Source organism: Dendronephthya gigantea, unplaced genomic scaffold (assembly GCF_004324835.1).
Source record: "Dendronephthya gigantea isolate DGI-Jeju-01 unplaced genomic scaffold, DenGig_1.0 000225F, whole genome shotgun sequence".
NCBI classification, from domain to species: domain Eukaryota; kingdom Metazoa; phylum Cnidaria; class Anthozoa; order Malacalcyonacea; family Nephtheidae; genus Dendronephthya; species Dendronephthya gigantea.
Window position 1 is genome coordinate 116,623 of NW_021163235.1, and position 17,555 is coordinate 134,177.

Sequence of the window (17,555 nt, forward strand, 5' to 3'; positions counted from 1 at the left end):
TTATATAATTTACCGATTTACAAAAATATTACAATCTATTAATCACATATAAATTGGCCCATTTAATTCGCAGGCGTCGAATGCATCTGGTGATCAATTTTTGCAATCAACTCTAACCTAAAAATAACAATAACTAGATCATCTTTCAATTCGGATTACTTCTTCATCAGATTATTCGTCCAAATTTGAAAGTTTTGGAGTTTTTCCGCGGCGGGAACGTACCGTTGATGAATCTCGTCATACCTGTGGGAAAAATAATGTGAAAGTTGACCGCTTTGACAAACTGAATTTTAGTTTAATAGAATTTTTTGTAGTCAAATTAAACAAATTCGTTTAAGAATTGCCTATTTTTTCAAATTGCTATGCACATCGCATAAAAATGCGATAAAATTCTAATTAATATGAGCATATATTACTGTTAATTCTCCGGTAAAAACCGATTAAATTTTTCATTGGAAAATACTCACTGTGCGTCCATTTGTCCAACTAAGTTTCTCATTTTCCTGATATTCTAATGAAAATATTAAAATATTTCACCATTCGCGCTCGCAACCGGAGCAAATTTAGGGTAAGAGTTCAAGCACTAAACTTAATCATATACAAAGCATGAATAATTTATTCAAATCAGCTAAATAGATTCCATAAATTTACTTCTTCAGTTGATTTTATAGCATTCTCGTTGTGAACAAATCTTCTGGTGCTTTGTGATAAAATCTAGAAAATCAAACACTAAAATAAGTGGAGATTCAATTAGAAACATTAAAGTATGAATAAGAAACGATTTGGTTCAATATTTCAAGCATTTAGATGTATGATTGAGATATATATTCAAGCCAAAAAGTTCAAGTTATAATGGTGGTTGTGCAGAAATAATTGCTCAATCGTGGTCAAGTTTCATGTTGGATGCCAGGTATTTGGTTATTTAAGTTGTTACAATAATTAAAGCATTGATTTTAGCATCATTAGATCATCAAATTGATGATTAAATTGATGTTTGTTTTAGTGTGAATTGCCATTTAAATATGTTATAAATACGGTGATATTTCGACCTACATCGGGAGATCCAGATGCTTTAATCATCTGCTGAGCTAGTTTCCCAGCATCCGTGATATTAACGTTCACTCTTTCGGTAAAACGTTTGCATCTCTCGATTGTTCGTTTATTCTCATCTTTGGCCGCCATTTTACTTTTTAGAGCGGCGTACTTCATATAAGAGGTACCATAATGAATCGGTTCTTATCACTTGCACATTGTTCCGGGTCAGCATGCCCGACACGCTTCGCGTCTTTGCGCCCTTTCTTAACTTTCTTTTACGGATATTTTGCCGCAAATTCTTCGAAATCACAGTTAGTTACAAGCGTTCTCTAAAGTATAGGGCTATAGCCTTTTGTTTTCTTGCCCATTTGTATTGCTTCAATGGGCTCACCGTTTTATGTACGATTTCGAAGGGTATATTTGTGAGAGGGTGCTCTTCGAGACCACAGTCAGTCAGTCAAATAACTGACCAAATAAATGCCGTTCTTCGCTACAATGTGACCAGTATTCGGTTCTAAATAGTCAGTGAATTGATCTACCTTATCGAATAAAATCTCACCACTATTGGCACTGAACTTATGTTTCCAATAATTTACCAAAGTGCTAATGAGAGATTTCTTGTCTTGGGTAAAGTAGAGTGTAAGATTTGATCTTCAAGATAAATACCACGTCGGCAAGTCAGCAATCTAACCGATAAATCTAACACACACACTACATTTTTTATTATTTAAATTTTCAATTTTGCAAATAAAGCATTGTTTAGTAATAATTATATTTTTCAACAGAATCTAAAAGTAATTTGAATGTGATATCGTTCGTTTATTTTGAGGAGCAGGTTATATAAATATCTACTAAGTTCAAAAGATACAAAGCCGCCTTCACATGCAGAACTTATCAACAATTCTCATCGAATTTTTTTTTAAAGTTGCAACTTATTGTATTAAACGGGCCATTTAAAGAAAGTGTATTTATAGTAAATGAGTTTAAAGTTTCAAACCACTGAACTCATAGCAAAATGAAGCGCTATAAAAACAACGGGGGGGGGACGCTAGTTAGTTGGGCAGTTATATTTTTTAGTATCATTCAGCTACATAGGCACCCATGTGCTTCGTTATAATGTTATCAATAATTCGTCTAAATTATACAGTCATTTTTGAAAAGATATATCATATATGCATTACTTAGTGAATGGTAAATTACCACCGATAATTACAATCTTTAAAATATAAAGTTTCGTCAAATTAAACTCGATTTTTTTGACATTTTAAAATATAATTTTAAAAATTTTTATGGAATAACTCAGTGATGCATTTTGCCGGCAATAGTTTGCTTGCTGTGAAATCGTCAATCATACTGTATATAATTCAGCGCGTTGCCGAAAACGTTTTGCTATAAATATAATGCTCTAATGTTGCGCAAGCTCTATTCTAAACACATAGTCCGCTGTATAAACAGATATATAACAGATATAAATGACCTCTTCAACCTGATTCAATACACCGATAATGGAAACGACAATGATCTTTTATGAATGGTAATATGCCTGACGTACATTCGTCTTTGAAGCTCGCTTTTATGAAGCTTGCTGGTAGCAGCATTGTGCATTTTACGTGAAAGTTTTCTTGAAGTGTGAACCGCCATGAATTCTTTGACTCTAGTGTGTTTATTAGCAGCCGTTGTCTTGAGTAATGGTAAGTAACGTTTTATTATTTTCTCTACTTTATTATGCATCTTCCATCTCTACGAATAAACATGAAATACAATCAAAATTTTAAGATCATTGCTAAAGACCTTAAAAAGCAATTTTTTCATCGACAAATACAATACAGTCTTTAATATATATGTTGTGTTTTGTTTTGATAACGGCGTATAGCTATTAACCAAAGAATACTGCGAATATTTTTAGCGATAAAGTGCAAAATCACGGTTGAAACTGGCTCAAAATCCTATGCAGGAACAGATGCAAACGTTTTTATAACATTGTACGGTTACTCTGGTAGTTCATCCAGATTATCTCTAAGTTCAGACGAAGATATCTTTGAAAAAAACGAGTAAGTGACATCGAGTTTTGATATTTCCGTGATTGATGCCAGTTTCAAAATCGCTATGACACTGCTTCCGTACGTGTTTCCAATGGTTATTTTGAGGTGTTTTTGTTCATTTCAGTGTTGATGTTTTTGTCGTTGATATCCCGGATATTGGACCAGTGACCAGAATCAGAGTTGAACATGATAATTCAGGGTGGGGTGCAGGCTGGTATTTGAAACAGGTTCATCTTCTCTTGCTTGATAATTCATTTTCTATCCTGTTTATTCTGCTTTTCCTGCTTTTAAACAAATTTCATACAATTCCATACATAGTGGGTTTAGATTTCTGAGAATTTTTCTTCATACTAGGTAGAGGTAAAATACGATGGTGAAAATACTGGCAGCGTATTTGATTGTGATACGTGGATCAGTGACGGCTCTGGTCTTTCAAAATCTTTCTTAGGTACTCTGTGTTTCTCTATTGAATACATGTAAATACAACAGACCCTATTCCCAAAGGTCCAAAACAATCGGGGGAAGATGTCATTTCCATTACTTCAGGCTCTTCCCCGTCGCCTTCCCCAAAGCAAGATCTGAAAGCCCATTCTTGTTTCTAATTTTCCTCATAGCAAAAAATGCCTGCGGTTTAACTATGACTTCCTCGTCTCGTATTGTCGGCGGGAGCAATGCACTTTCGGGACAGTGGCCATGGCAGGTCAGCGTGTTTTACAAAGGAGGACACTGGTGCGGGGGGTCGATCATTGATAACGAATGGATTGTCAGCGCTGCGCATTGTTTTCATGACGATCGAAATACGGCAAACTACAAAATCACCGTTGGTATGTGGTCAAGATTATGTTCATGTATCGTTCTTCTTATTTTTTTTATATATTTCATTTTCACAAACTAAATAAGACAACAATTAAGATAATATAATTCACGACATGCTGAACTTTGAAAGGGGCGATGTTGACATGCAGTTGTCAAAATAATCGTCCGATATTTAACCTCAAACATCGAAGCTAAAACTCAGGATTTTTTAACATTAAACTGATAGCAAAGTTATTTCAATCTTTAGTGTTAGTTTAAAAGATTCTGGTCTCATAGGGGATTCAGTTTGACATGTTGAAGCTATTCAGAGCAACATAAGATGACTCAGCACAGTTTAAGTTGCACCCCGGGAAGCTCTGGATTGTATTTTATACTTAATAGCAAACTAGTTTAACTATTTATTGCTGTTTTAAAAGATGAGGATCCTTCCAAAATTAATTATCTTGCTAGTTTAAAGCGAATACATAAGTTAACTTCAGCTATATGGATTCAAAAAGCGACTGTAGTTCCGGAGTAGTTACCCTTTGCAATTTCTTTATATTTTCTTCTTATAAAAAACGACCAATGTGTTGTTATATGTCCTAATATTTTAGTGCGATTCGAAAGTAGTTTTGATGTCTTATTTAAGGTGATCATGACTTGCGATACAGCAGTAGATACGAACAGGTTGTTCCAATCGAGAGGCTAATAATTCATGATGACTACGATCCCAACAGTCAGGATAATGATATAGCGTTGCTGAAGTTGGAAACCCCCATCAAGTACAATAGTCGGGCCCTACCCGTTTGCCTGCCTTCCTCTAACCTGCCTGCGGGCACGCAATGCTGGGTGACAGGCTGGGGCGCCTTGGAGGAAGATGGTCACGGTCCAGCGATCCTGCAACAGGCTAAAGTACCTCTTGTTAGTAAGCAAGACTGTGGTTATGTTTACGGTTCGCTCACATCGAGCATGCTCTGTGCTGGCTACCACACTGGGAAGATTGATTCCTGTCAAGGGGACAGCGGGGGACCATTGGTGTGCAGTGTGAACAGAAGGTGGCATCTGATGGGCGCTGTGAGCTGGGGCGTCGGCTGTGCTAGAAAGGGGTATTATGGGGTATATGCTGATATTGTACACTTCAAAAGCTGGATAACTAATGTGATGTAATGTGGTCATAACAAATAAACTTTGACACATTGTGCTTTTTGTTGTTTTTTATTTTGGGAAATTTAAAATGCCGAGTGGCGATCGTCTATTTTAAAAAGTACGTAGTATAGTGATCTGGGGACACATAAATAATATTATTATTTCCTTGTAACAAAATGAATATTAATTTGTATGTCCCAAAAAAAAGGTTAAAAATAGTCTACTTTGAGAAAAGGCTTGACTGAATATATATATATATATATGTGCAGTTAAAAATTACAAAAAATCTATAGATGGAAACCCTAATACTTTGTAATGTCACACTAGTCCCGTCGGCAGATTGCTAATTTTTACACCTACTGGTGTGTGAGATAGACGAAACTTATTGCAATGATACATTAAAGTTAAAAAGTGTTTAAAATGACACTTACAAATAAGATAAAAATGGCATTATATCAAGTTATCAACCGTCGTTCAGGAGCGGCCACATTGGCGTATGCATGGATTAATGTTGATCCAACTATACTTTTCGTTTAATGCCTCAATACTGTGATGTAAATTTGGACAATAACACACGTTTCCATCAGGCACGTGATTGCATACCATGGCAAATGGTAAATTCTTATTTTCATGTACTATACAAACCAAGGCACCCGAATCGCCTTTTTTGGCGAAGTCATCTGAATTTTTTCCTCGAATTCTATAAAAACCAGAATTCATGTTGTTTGGCAGATACGTTGTTGTTATTGCAAAAAGTTCTCCTTCTGTTTCGTCGGATTCCGAGCCATATTTCTTGACTGTAGGTAGTTTACCCATTTTTATGTACGTCTTGAATAGTTCTCCGACTTGCTTTTTACTTAGTAATTCTGATTCAACCCTTTCTCTTTCAAGGGAAGCAATCGCCTTATCGCAGGTTAGCTTTTTTTCAAGAGCGATGAGAGCAATATCATTTCTGTCGTTGTATAAACCACACTCGAACACTCCTAACACTGTTTCCTCGTCAAAATATTGGTAACTACCACCAATACATCCAGCAGCGTCATCGTAACAGCAGTCTTCCTTCAGTCTGTTGTGTGCTTCAAATGCGTCTTCCGGTAAATCGTCGAAGCAGTAACAAACATGATAGGGGGTGATTGCGTAATGCTTTCCGGGGCTTTGTACCTGGGCGGCAAGGATTCCTATGGTTCCGCGTTTTTTATTTTGTACGTAAAGGGGGTCACCAGAACTAGGCCCTCCAAGAAAACGAGGGGAAGTTCTTAATCTCTCTTCGTCTTCGCTTTCCGGCTTAAATTCAACGAACGAGGCAATACGATCACCAAACAGGTTTCTTAGATTTTCCATGCATGGTGCTGCGTTTCGAGCGTAGGTGATGTACATTCGCCATGATTTTTTTTCTTTATCAATCCCAATATAGGAGTCTATTATCCAAGAGAATCTAAAAAAACGTTTGTAAAACCAGCAAGAAAACATATTAGTGTGGTATTGTGGAATGAGCCAGTTAACAAGAGGTTTTATAGTTTGATATTTTCCATGGAGTTAAAAATATTCTCCAAATTCCATGGAGTTAAAAATATTGGAAAACAGACCGAAATTCACCCTAACAGCTTATTGCTGTAAAATCACAATAATAAAATGAACGCTATACTGGATATGAATCTAATAATTATAATGTATCGTTAATGGTTCTTAAGCATAATAAGAAATTTTTAAAAATTTCACCTTTTCAGTTCATTTACATAAGCATCTTTCATGTCAAAATTCTCGTCAAATATGTTTTCTTCAAACCATTGATGTTTCGACCCTATTTCTTAATGAAAAAAACAGTGTTTAGATATAATATAATCAGTAAATACCATGCAGTGACAGTGATGCGTAAAAAAATCCTGAAAGACAATAAAAGCAAGAATGATTTGACCCTATTAAAAATGGGGTTTAAATAGTATGTTGCGTATGCATTCTATTACTTCCTTTGAAGGTCAGGTTCAAAATCTTATCACTGAATTGCATACCATTCCATACAATGGATTTTACCTGAAGAAGGTGCTGTGTTTGTGCTGCTATGTTTCGCCGCATTATGACCTGGATTGTTTTGTAAAATTGAATTCCTCATATGTTCAAATTTTCTGAAGAGGTAAAATATATAAACTTTAAAAAAAATTATTATTAATAAAGTTTTGAGATCTCGTGGTATTTTTAAAATTAATGTATACCACTATAGTAACGGGTTGTTTTAAAGGATTCTAGTTCAAAGGATTCAGGTTAATTCTTCTATTTTTAAGATGTAGGTATCGTATTATGATATCGCTATATTTTGACCATTATTGCAAAAAAAAAACATTTTAAAAAATAAACCGAAAAAGAATAGCCACCCTTGGTGTCTAAATACCGGACAGACCTCCTTGCAACTTTTTTGTTATAGACTATGGATAATATCTTCGAGTTTAGTCCACTGGGGTAGTTTGTTCTGGGTTAACGCAGATATTCAAACGCTTGCATATAGAACTGAAGAAAAATGGCGGATAAAAATTTAAAGAACTGACCCTGGCTGTTCCTTCTCATCCCCATTGCTACCACCATTTGTTTCATCAAACCCTAAAAATCGAACATTGTATATCACGCGTAATAATTGTAATTGCTCTATTGCAGATTACACAAATGCCACGAGTTTGATACGCTTTTATTATAATCAGTTACCCCAGTTAGCTACCTCAATTATACTTCAGCTAGTTCACGTATAGAATTTTGTTTATATTTTTAAATTAAACAACAAAACTATTGTTCCCTTATTATATATCATGCTGACCATGTATAACTCAAACTAAACCCATAAGTCAATATTTTCATGGTAACTTGTTTCCTTCTGATCATGTTTAGAAGGTTTCGCGGGGACATTTATCATTGATCTTTACCTTTTCTGGAGTTAAAAGCTGATTTCTCTGAAACAATCTCTGTTGATTCTTGCACGTCCGTATTCTGTGTGACAGATGTGTCCGATACTTGGCTCTTTTCCAGAGTGTTATCACTGATTGGTGATACGATTGTCCCTTCCGTTTTTTGACGCTTCAAGGGTGGACTGCAGATCAAAGTTAGAAGCGTGTGTGAAATCGACATATCCGGTATCTATAAAGAGGTAGAAAGAAATGAAAAGAAAGAAAGTAAAAAATGATGCGATTTTTAAAAGTCTTCAATTTGAATTTCAGCACCTGGTTTATATAACCACACAATTGTACTTTTCCGCTTTTAGCTAACATATTGATCTACGTTGTTAGAAGAGGAATTGTGCTCGGGGTGAAGCGCTTCTAGTTGAAAACGTCGGAGATCTGACGCCCTGAGACGCTCTTCAGTCTTTCTATACATTTACAAGTCAGTAATTTCGTGTAAATATAGTTATAATAAAGCAAAAGATTCCCGTTCTGTCGAACTAATGTGCAGGACCGAATCAATGTCGCCGTTTCAACATACAGCAACAAATCCGGTAGAAAATTATTACGCTTTTGAGCCGCAAATGTTAGAAATATAATTGAATACGAAATCGTTTCGACAAAGCGATTTAGTGTGTTGACTAGTTTAAAGCAACTTAATTGCCGATTTAACGCAACATAATATGATTGGCCGGTAAGGAAAAATCAAGTATAGATGAAGAAAAGTGTGTATGGGAAGTAGTTTTATATGCAGTACCACAAATGCATTTTGTGATAAAGTTAAAAATAGAAAATAATATTTTTGTGACATTTGAAAGTAGTTCTGTGATCGGATGTGCTAGATAATGATGAGGTATGGTGATAGATATTGAGATTCTGATACACATCAAAAACTAGATAGCTTACATAATATGATGTAATCACAAAATAGAGCTTGACTCTGACACGTTGTACATTTTATTACTTTTCTTTATTGCGAATCTTTAAGATGGTAATGCGCATAAATACAAGACATTCTCCAAGCTAGGCCACGCCCCACTACTATACATACTAGTATATGCTTTGTATCATAATTTTAATTATTATCAATTGTGCGTCTTTGAGTCTAAAATTCGTTTAATGAATGTTATTTGATTTCCTCAATCAGCTCTTTATATAATGAGCATTCATGCACGTACACAACCTGTAAATATTCTGTGAATTTTACATAAATTTAACCAAGGTCGTTTCTGTTTAAGCAAGGTTGAATGTTCATCATCTTCTTGTGCTTTTCTATTAATGCCTCTAAACTATAGCGTAAATTTGAACAATAAAAGGCCCGACCTGTGCGATTGCACACCATAGCAAACGGTAATTTTTTATCTTCATCTATGATACAAACCAAGGAGCCGGAATCGCCTTTTTTGGCAAAGGCATCTCCACCTGTTCCTTTAATTTCATAAAACCCCAAATTTCTGCCGTCAGATAGTTTCATTCCTGTTATGGACTGAAGTTCCCCTTGTGTTTCCTGGGTTTCCGCACCATATTTTTTTACTGTTGGTAATTTATCATTTTTCATGCACCTTTCGAATATATTTCCGACTTCTTTTTTACTTAATAATTCTGATTGAACACCATTTCCAAGGAGAGCAATGGCGCGATCTAAGGTCAGTCCCGGCGTCAGTTTGATGAGAGCAATATCGTTGCTGTCGTCGTACAAACCACACTCGAATTCTCCCAATTCATTTCCATCTATATAATAGCACTTGGTTTTTCTACAGCCAGTCGCGTCATTTGAGCAGTCGCCCTTCAGTCTCTCGTGTATTTCAGTTATGTCATTTGGCAACCTTTCGTGGCAGTAACACACATGATAACAAGTGACCGCGTAGCGATCTTCAGGATTTGATGTCTGGTTGGCAAGGATGGTTAAGGTCCCGCGTTTCTTTATGTTATTATTTCTTAAGCAGAGGGTATCACCAGAACTAGGTCCTTGAAGATATTCATCTTCATCGTCGCTTTCTTCGCTAAACTTAACAAACGGTTTAATTCTATCACCAAACACGTTCTTTAGATCTTGCATGCACGGTTCTGTGTTTCGAGCGTAAGTGATGCGCATCTGCCATGATTTTATATCTTTATTAACACCAATAGAGAAATCTTTCAACCAAGAGAGGCTAAAATGCCGCAAAAAGAGTATGATCAGTACTATTATAGAAGCCTGTGCGGGCTGTATAATGAAGTAGACATTTGTATGGTGGCGCACGCATACATTCATTGTTAAGTAAATCTAATGGTATGTGTAGCTGTAGGTGTTTGAGTCACTTGGACACCTCCAGTACAAAACGTTTGTGGAAAACGCCGCCTTTTGCGAGTAAAACAGCCGTTAACAGGAAATGCGGTTTGACTAAATCATAAAGATGAAAGTAAAATATAAAATTTTAATTAATTAAAGAAAATACGTTTAAATGGATTTAGTGCATGAGAAGAGAGACGTTTGATCTAAACCTTTGTTATGTGAACAGTCTGCAGCTAGTTATTGAAAAATAAATTTTCAATAGCAGTAGGGTTATACCCTTTTTAAAGGGAATTAATCCGCAAGTAGTGAGACGACTGGTCCTAATGGAGTAGATAAGAATTGAGCGTGTTGACATGGTATAAAATATCAAAGTTTTCAATGGTCAAAACAGCATTACCTAACCCTAACCAAAAGTTCTTAAATCGAGTCCTAAAAACACGTTTTTATACTAGCAAAAAACAACGTTCTCCACAAACGTTTTGTGCAGGATGTGTTAAGGCTCGAACTTACTACTTCCACAATCCAAACTATTTTCTAAACGATCCTTTAAAGATATTTATCTAGTTAATATTTTTACACATGACTTTTGGTCTTGACAAAAAGGATATAAAATTCACTAAAACCCATGCATGGATAAAGATTGCAGTTATAGCTATAATTCATTTATAGGAAGTTAATTGGTGATAGTAATTGCCTTCTTATCGGTGGATTTTCACTTCATATTCTTTACGTTTTTAAAAATTTACCTTTTCTTTCTCAGTTTATTCACATGAACCGCTTTCATGTCATAATTCTCGTCCAATATGGTTTCTTTAAACCATTCATCTTCTGACACAAAAATAGGATTTAATTTAGGATTCAAAAATAGATTTCATTAATATATTATTAGTATATATATTCGAAAAAAGGTCTTACCTGGGTTAAAGGTATTAAGAGGAGGGATTTCATCGCTAGGTATTCCCTCGGTATTCCCGGTACGACGTTTTTTGTCAATTTTGAAGACATTCTCTGAGGGACGTTTCCTGCAAACCTCGTCTTCATCAACCATACCAGAACTAGCCACTAATTCAACCCTAAAAAAACGAAGGCACGTTTATAGTTAGAGTAAGAAAAAGGCAAGATGTTTAATGAAAGAGATTCTAGTAGTTTGACGGTGTCCTAAAAATAAAATTAAAAATATTCGAGGCGTGCCTTCAGGCTTGCTGCTTAAACTTTAATATAGTTTAAATAGCTGGCTTACACGATTTTATTTAATGAAAGCGCGGGTAATTACCTGTTACTGATGCCACAATCAACTAAGCAAGGTTCAATAGAAAGATTTAATGCCTCCAAGCTCGATTTCAAATTATTGCAGTAATAGAAACCTCCATGAATTTTAGTTAGGTAGGCAAATGGTATCTTTCTGCCATTGCATATCATATAAACCAAGGATCCCGCATCACCTCGTTCTGCAAAGACTTTTCCTTCCGGCGCTCTTATTCTGTAACAATTGTAGTTTATCACTTTATCGAATGAACAACCTATTGCAAACATCTCTCCTTTTGTATCTGCAGCTCCGAAACGGCCAACTTTTCCAACAGGAATAAATCCATTCATCTCTTTAAACTTTTCAATTACTTCCTTCTTACTAGCCAATGTTTTCTCAATGCCTTTTTCTTCAAGATGAGCGGTAGCATTTTTGCCATTTAAATCTTGATCAATTTCGATGAGAGCAATATCGTGTTTGTCATCGTATAAACCACAATGGAACTTACCCAGTCTTTGACGTTTGTCCCCGTCTGTAAACTCATAGGTCGAACCAGCACATGCCTTTGAGCCATTTTTGTAGTCATCCTTTAGTCTCTCGTGTTGTTCAGCCCAGACTCCTTGTAATTTTCCTTCGAAACACGAATGATAGCAGGTGACTGCGTAATATTTTCCTGTGCTATCAGCTACCACGCCAGAAATAGATGCTTTTCTTTCGTCTGTTTGGCCATGTTTATCCTCTGACCTTGGCCCTGGATGAAAGCCAGATTCAACATCATCATTATCAGTTCGTTCTTCGATAAGATTAACAAGACTGTCAATAATGTTACTAGCAAATATTTTCTTTAGTTCATCCATTAACGGTTTTTCGTCTTGGACGATGTTGGACGATGTGATGTATATCTTGTAGTAACCTATGTCAAATCTTTTCACCCAGGATAATCTAACAAACGAATCAGAGAGAAAGTACAACTTTAAGTATATAACAACTCAAAGAAATATATATATATATATATATATATATATATATATATATATATATATATATATATATACACATATAAATAGTTTCCGTAAATATATATAAATAGTTTCCGTAATGGTGACTTAAAAGTAAAACACAGTTTAATTCTTTCCTCTAATTCACGTCAGTTTTAATAGATTGTTTCAGTCTTAATCGCTAACCTTGACAATCCTTTCATATATTCTTCTTTCATTCTGAATTCTTCATCACAAATATTTGTCCACACAGCCTTTAAGACTATGAAATTCAAAACGGTTAGAAAAGAAAGTCAAGTTCGTTCTACACATCGGTTTTGCTCATAACAATCTGAGGACCCTTTTGATGTAAAAATTTCCCAAATTTCTCTTGTTTTTCTGAACATAAAAAATTAGTTCACATTCACTAGACATGAAAAGAACCTAAATCTCATTGGATATTGCAGACAGCACATCAAAATTTAAACAAACCGTTTGTTTACATAGCTACGAACCATTTTAACGTAATATCTCATAAAGTCGAATTACAAGTAATTTTTAGTCTAACTACTGAGCAACAAGTATTACAATACACAACTTTTATGGTATCCCATGCATCGCATAGTTTACTTCATACTCTCCTAATACTATGTTTTATAACATGATTTAGACTAATATAAAGCTGTATGCAAGAATCGTTTTGTGATTGTTGAGATAATCCAGCATGTAAAAGACTACCTGACTCTGGTAAGATCTCGGGTCTTTTCATTGTCGTCGCCATGGCCATATTTTTGAATTTTCTGAAAATGACACAACATAACTGAAACACTTCTTTAATTAATATAGTACTTAATTTGTAACAGATAAACCAGTGTTGAAATAAAAACTGACTTTAGTAATCATCTCCTAGTGAAAATTACGGTTTAAAATCCAGGCAAAATATTATATCATCGCTAAAAACCTTGCCAAAACCTTGCCAGATTTCAAACAAACCCCAAATATCACCATTTTGCAAACTCGAAATTTGATTTATTTAAAAACACAGGAAGGAAATTTGTTGCTCTATTTTAACTTTGTCGTTGGCGAAACCAATTTGTTTCGTTTTATGTTTTGTCAAATTGTCGGCTGACAGATTTTACTAACCAAAAACCTATTCTATAATTACACACAATAGTTACTCAAAAATAGAGTTCATCTAGAAATCTTTAGGAATTAAGTTAGGTTACAACATGAAATAGTGGCTTACCTAAAGATATGTAAGTTGATCTTGTTTAATTAGGTTTGCATGAAATTTCCAAAAACAATATATGCGCATACATTACAATTATATACCTTGCGTCGTAGACAAATGCAATAGTCTTCTATGCGTCGTATAGCTATGCACAAAATAACCTGGTGCCAGGAAATACCAAGAATTAAATTTATTCGCGAAAGCATGCGCAGCGTATATGTATGAAAAGCTTTGTTATTTTTACAAAGCTTTCTTTCCGTTAACGCGGACCTTCCATTGGTGCAAAATCGTCATTAATAGTAGATTTTGATGGATCCTGATGTAGCTATTGCGGGGCAAAGCAAAGCGTTTTTATTGTATAGGTTAACAGTACGTATTAGAGACCTTTAGTTTGACGTTTACGGCAAACGCCAAACCGCTAGCAAAGTTTGTGTTTTAATTCCACTCTCTTTAAGTGTGCGGCAATTTAGCTAAATTACAAACGTTCTGCATAAAACTTGTGATGTTCAGCAGTAATGTAAGAAAGCAATAGGCTATTTCTGATGTATTTAGAAAAGCAGCAAATTAAGCTTTGCCGTATGTGTTTCACGTTCGCCGTATAAAATTTAATGCTTGAACGACGGCATACACCCTCAGCCGTTCAAGCATTAAATTTTATACGGCGAACGTGAAACATATACGGCAAAGTTGAATTTGCTGCTTTTCTAAATACACCAGAAATAGCCTATTGCTTTCTTACATTACTGCTGAACATCACAAGTTTTATGCAGAACGTTTGTAATTTAGCGAAATTGCCGCACATTTAAAGATAGTGGAGTTAAAACACAAACTTTGTTAGCGGTTTGGCGTTTGCCGTAAACGTCAAACTAAGGGTCTCTATTATTTACTAACACGACTTGAGAGAAATTAGCAACAAAAATCCCACCACCTGTAAAGAGAATTAGCGATGAATTATGCTTTTGTGAACTAATTCCGTCTGAAAACTTGGAATTTGAAACTCCCAGATATTATGATGGAACAATGCGGTTTATGCACATCCACGAAATTTGAATATGTTAAGTCTGGTAATTAGAAACCTCCTGATTGGCTGAAAGTTAAACAGCTTGGATTTCGATATTCTTGTTTCGAAAATGTAAATTCATGTACCTACCTTAAAGCCTTTCATCCGTACTGTTTTCGTCGATCGAGTTGTTTTTCCGAATTCGAATCCGATTGTCAAAAGGCAAACATAAAGGCTCTTACAATACAAAATACTTACACTTTCGTCATCATCCAAACATTTTATTGCATAAAATGTGGTTAATATTGTTTGTTTATACAAAAATATCATTCATGGAGAGTCTTGTTTTAATATATAGTACAATTATAATTTACTAAATATTCCCCTCTTTCTAGCTAATTCGTGTAGTAAAAACAGATAAAGCCATAGTAGAGTCCTTTATACATCAAATTGACGCACCAAAAAAACCAAAAAATCAAACTAAAAGAAGACTTTTCGTATTGCAAGTGCCGCATAAAAATAATTTATTCATATCTTTCAATAATGTGGCATAGCGTGTAGCTAGCCTGCTGGTCAAGGTCTGTCTTTAAAAGTCAAATTTCATTGCGCGCTTGAAAGCTAATTTGGGAGAGGTCTATTTAAGTCATTCTGTTGTATTCGCATATAGTTGTTATAGTTCAAAGAAACTAACTCATCTGTTGGTATAGAACCCTCTAATCAGAATTTAACCACTTCATAGATACAGCAACGTGCATTTTGCATAGCCATCACACAAATCATATACATTCTTTGAATAATCTCGAATAAGCTCAAACAAACAATATTGTTTGATGTGTGTGGTCATGATAAGCGTAAATTTGTGCCATGTTTTATACAATTTGTATTTGACATTATCATTGATTAAATTGAAAATGTCTTCCCATGCTTATAGATGACACGACTATAAGCCAAGTCTGACGAGAAACAGATACATGCATGAACTTTTTGACTATTATTAAAAAGTATTTTATAAATGTTGTCAAGGCGTAGGCGGAGGACCGATAGTTGGTGACTTTTCCTAACAGTTACTGACTAGAAACTTGTATTTTGTATCACTTGCACTCGAAATGCATATACCCTTTGAGAAAATCATAATCCTAGATCGAGTGAAGTGCTACAACAAAATGCGTATTTATTTATCTCATTATTCATGCATGCTCGCGTTTCAACTGCGTTGAAAACCGAATATTTTTATTCAAGTTCATAAAACCACGTCTTACCAACTGGTCTTTTCCCTTTAATAATGATGGAGTAACAAAAACAAGAATGTTGTATACATATGAAAGTGCTCTTTTTCTAGATTACCTTAACGCTTGGAAGTAATCGAATATACATAAATATATATATTATTGTCATGAACATACATGCACTAGGACCTGTTTATACAATATTCACATAGTACTGTCGCCTTCTATCTACAATAATTGTTACATTAGTATATCAAATATAAGTTACTACTTACACTAACAGATATTAAAACCCGAATGACTATGTCCACTTTAAACCAATTTCGAGCTGCTGCTTGTCCAAAGTAATGATAAACTTATTATCAAGCCTATACCTGCGGAGAAAAACAATATTTTGTTATGCAAATAATTTATTTTAAATATTTCACTTCTTCTGAATAATGTCTTAATAACAATTAACATTCCAATGATCAAGCTGAGCTTGGCTAATTTTAGTTTAAAAAGGCATCAGTTATTAAGGCCTTTATAGAACTGGTCCTTGTTCTGTACGTTGTTGGCAATGTTAGTCAGTCGTAGCATTTCGATACTACGCCGTATGTTTTGTTGTAAGAATAGATAAGAATAGCATTCTCAAATCCATGTTTATAATAAAATTATATTGACTATTGTAAATGATCATTCAAGCACTGCATACCACAAATAACAAGTTTCCAAACCACTGTTGTTATTGGATGTGCAAGTCAAAACAAGCGTCTTTTCGTGAGAAATGTTATTTCATTTAATATATTGCTCATTTATCACATGAAATTCAGTTTTATAAATTTATCCAGTAATCAGTCCGTTATCTTTCATTTTTGCACTGTCTTATAATTAAGTTGTCCAAATACTATGCAGAGAGCAACAAAATTCCAAACACGATGTACAGAGCAACAAAATTCTAAATACCATGCAGAGAGCAACAAGGTTTCAATTTAACTGTAGGTTCTTTTCCGGAGGGTATGGAACAAACTTGATGTTAAACATCTCATATTGAAAGTCTTTACTCTTTAAATTAGCGAAGAATTTTTCTAAAAATTTTCCTAAATTAAAATTTTCATAGCGTTACTGTGAAGAATGTCACAATGGATTTGAAAGAGTCGAGGCTCACACGGCGACATAATCTTCTGTAGCTATATTTCACAGTCGTATATATACCGACTACATTTTTACCAGAGACTCAAGGGCCTTTGAGGAATTAAGCAGGGTTCAACCTGACATGTTTCGACGCTATATACAGCACTTTAATGCAACCAAGCAAAAAATCTCAACTCGCACTGCGTGAACTCTGATCAACTCATTGCGATCACTGCATCTCTCTAAGTTGCGTGTTGACCCCACTTGAAATCATAATTTTTATTGAAAATATCGCCACGTCATTAATTTTTTATACAACGGTTGGAAATACCTGTCACAGACGTTTGGCAGAATATATAGCCTGCGATGTGTAACAAGAAAGGAATTTTATAAATTATAGCCTATATACCACTGTTATTTTCAGGGTGTTATTTTAACACCAAAAACAGGGGTTACGAGATTTAATCGAAAATAATTCTTTTTTGGGGGTTACAAATAACACCGTTTCTGGAGTTAGAAATTTAATCCCCATTTGGGGGTTAGATTTA

The 17,555-nt window shown here is 34.8% G+C and overlaps 1 protein-coding gene and 1 long non-coding RNA gene across 3 annotated transcripts; one reads left to right on the forward strand and one right to left on the reverse strand.

Moving 5' to 3' along the window:
* LOC114540236 lies at positions 1–1,181 on the reverse strand. 2 transcript variants are annotated; one of them, XR_003689013.1, is made up of 5 exons: positions 1,054–1,181; positions 652–714; positions 468–511; positions 223–243; positions 1–117 (listed from the first exon to the last, which is right to left on the reverse strand). It is a non-coding gene; the product is annotated as an uncharacterized LOC114540236 (long non-coding RNA). The 2 variants fall into 2 exon arrangements; XR_003689012.1 differs by having other exon boundaries at positions 1–243.
* A 2,510-nt stretch (positions 1,182–3,691) lies between these two features.
* Positions 3,692–5,060, forward strand: LOC114540218 (transmembrane protease serine 3-like). Its single transcript, XM_028560488.1, has 2 exons — positions 3,692–3,901; positions 4,522–5,060. The coding sequence occupies exons 1-2, from the start codon at positions 3,715–3,717 to the stop codon at positions 5,037–5,039; spliced, it is 705 nt and encodes a 234-aa protein (XP_028416289.1). The 5' UTR covers positions 3,692–3,714; the 3' UTR covers positions 5,040–5,060.
* The last annotated feature ends 12,495 nt before the right edge of the window (positions 5,061–17,555 follow it).

Excerpts from the sequence above, each read along its gene's own strand:
- LOC114540218 (XM_028560488.1), top strand. The coding sequence starts at position 3,715 with ATGACTTCCTCGTCTCGTATTGTCGGCGGGAGCAATGCACTTTCGGGA. Across the intron at positions 3,902-4,521 it reads AAACTACAAAATCACCGTTG|GTGATCATGACTTGCGATAC; the intron begins GTATGTGGTCAA and ends GTCTTATTTAAG.